The following is a 2,136-nucleotide window of genomic DNA, read 5'->3' as shown; positions in this document are numbered from 1 at the left end:
AATTGGCTTCCTTTAATGCTTTCGGAGCAACGCTTTCTTAGGCGCTATTGTGTATTGCCATATCCTACTCTTTTAGCAGCGAAAATAGTAGCCAGAAGATGAAGATAACAAATATATTTAAGTTGTAAATTATAAAGAAATCTCCCTTGCTTTGTATGTAAAGCGTTGTATTTACAGAAAATGATTGTTTACTTCAGGCGGGCACGAAAACTTCAACTAACAGTACGAGCACGCCTCTAACTCCCGGCGCCAATAAATTGCACGACTCTAACGACGATGTATTCGACGATATACAGGTAAGATCTGCCTCTAGCATTACTAACTTTGTGACGGCTCGAAGTTAATTGACACTAAATCTGTTTAAGTGGGCGTCAACTAAAGTAGAGGAAGGCGTGCACAAATAAGCCCCTCCCCCAGGTTGTTAACTAACTTTCTAGCCGTCATAAAGTTTGATTAGCACTATACATGGTGATGGGTTTCGGTTTAACACGTTCACATCCATGCTTAGTCATCGCTTGCGCCAGTGTACGTATCGCCAACTGTAGACTAATTTTACATAAATTCGGCCGAAGTCCCGCGACCGGAAATGACGTCACCTTTGCGTCTTGAAATATAGAGCTCATATTTCTTGATGTTATGGTCGCGATATTGCCGCCGCGGGGCCGAGTCACCGAATTACGCTTTCATTATCTCCAAGCTAGATATGAGGTTTTTAAATACGCTTTTAGAAAGGTTATTATTATTATGTCGAAATTTTGGTAATGTCTGCTTCAGTTTTGGAGTTTTATCCAGATATCAATGTATATTATATTGGTTTTTATATTTTATGGTAGAACTAGGTGTGATATAAAAAAAATTATTGTAATAATTTACTTATGATTTATATTATATTATGTATGAAATGCGTGTTACTTTTAACTACAATTGCAACCATAAATAAACATATCATTTTGTAAAATAACCCTAATGTCATTGACCTTGAAATCTCGCTCGTTGCACCTCGTGCATATATGCAAATGTATGTGTCAAATAACTTGGTCAAGCATTAAGAAATAATATGAATTTGAAAACATCCAAATATTGCTTTATATCACGTCATATAATTAAACATTTTTTCCCAAATTCCTAAAACCCTGTATCCCATCCAAAGGGATCATTTTGGATCCAATATAATTACAAAAGCTTTAAGACCATATTCAATCCACTGAAAAAGGCTTTTCATATCCTATATCTAAAATCCAATTTAAAAGAAATAATGAGAGGAGATTCATAAGAAAATTTGCAGAATTAGCAGATGAATTCATCTGAAATAAAAAAAGAGAGAAGAAGGTTAAAAAAAAATAAGCAAAATCACTATCCTTTTTTGGATTATTTTTTAAAATTCTGTATGTTTTAAGAAATGGTCTAAGAATGGAGAATGATAAATGCACATTTATGTCGATCTTTAATAGTAATAGGAAAAAATTTCTATATCCGTAATTATAAATGGATTTCTACGGATACCTTAGAATGTAGAAAATGGACCATGATGGTCATAGATCAAGACCGATAGGCTAAAACATAAGACGTTATTGTAGTATATCTTATTAATATAGACTTATAGACATAACTTTATATATGTATTTTTAGAATAATACATAGATTATTGAACTGCCACAGATTAAGTAGATAAGACTGTTGTGTTTGGTTATTTTATTTGCATGTTGTTTTAAATGTATTATGTATACATGTAGAAGTCTGGTTATATAGTACAGGTTGATAGAGATTTTTGCCTTTTTATTTAGACTGAATTAAGAACAAATAATATGGATAATTAAGTAAAAGTTGCTTCGTCTATTTTTAGGTTATACTTGATATCTGGATTTTTTACAGTAATGTATTTTATAAAGTAATATATCCGAAGTATATTTACCAGTATCAAATAAAAATTAGGAGATTTTTTTGTTAGGAGTTAAATATGTCAAGTTAATATATCAATATCAGATTAGCGTTAGATTAGTGTTGTTGAAACGTAATACGTGGCTGATGCGATGTGAACGTGTTGACCGCGCAGCCGCGGCCGATCACGAACGAGGACTTCCAAGCGATGATCCCGGCGCACTTCCTGGGCGCGCCGCGGCCCGACGACCAGGCGGG

General features: G+C 33.9%; 1 protein-coding gene across 1 annotated transcript in view; it reads left to right on the top strand.

Annotated features, from left to right (window-relative positions):
• LOC106104060 (protein scribble homolog) overlaps positions 1-2,136 on the top strand; it is a 73,582-nt gene that overhangs the window by 55,093 nt on the left and 16,353 nt on the right. The window contains exons 19-20 of the mRNA XM_013283997.1: positions 178-296; positions 2,054-2,131. Of these exons, the coding sequence (XP_013139451.1) occupies positions 178-296; positions 2,054-2,131 (197 nt within the window). The remainder of the gene's footprint in view (positions 1-177; positions 297-2,053; positions 2,132-2,136) is intronic.

This window comes from Papilio polytes, unplaced genomic scaffold (assembly GCF_000836215.1).
Source record: "Papilio polytes unplaced genomic scaffold, Ppol_1.0 DF823691.1, whole genome shotgun sequence".
NCBI classification, from domain to species: Eukaryota; Metazoa; Arthropoda; class Insecta; order Lepidoptera; family Papilionidae; genus Papilio; species Papilio polytes.
The sequence above is the reverse complement of the archived record's forward strand: the minus strand, read 5'-3'. Positions and strand labels throughout refer to the sequence as shown.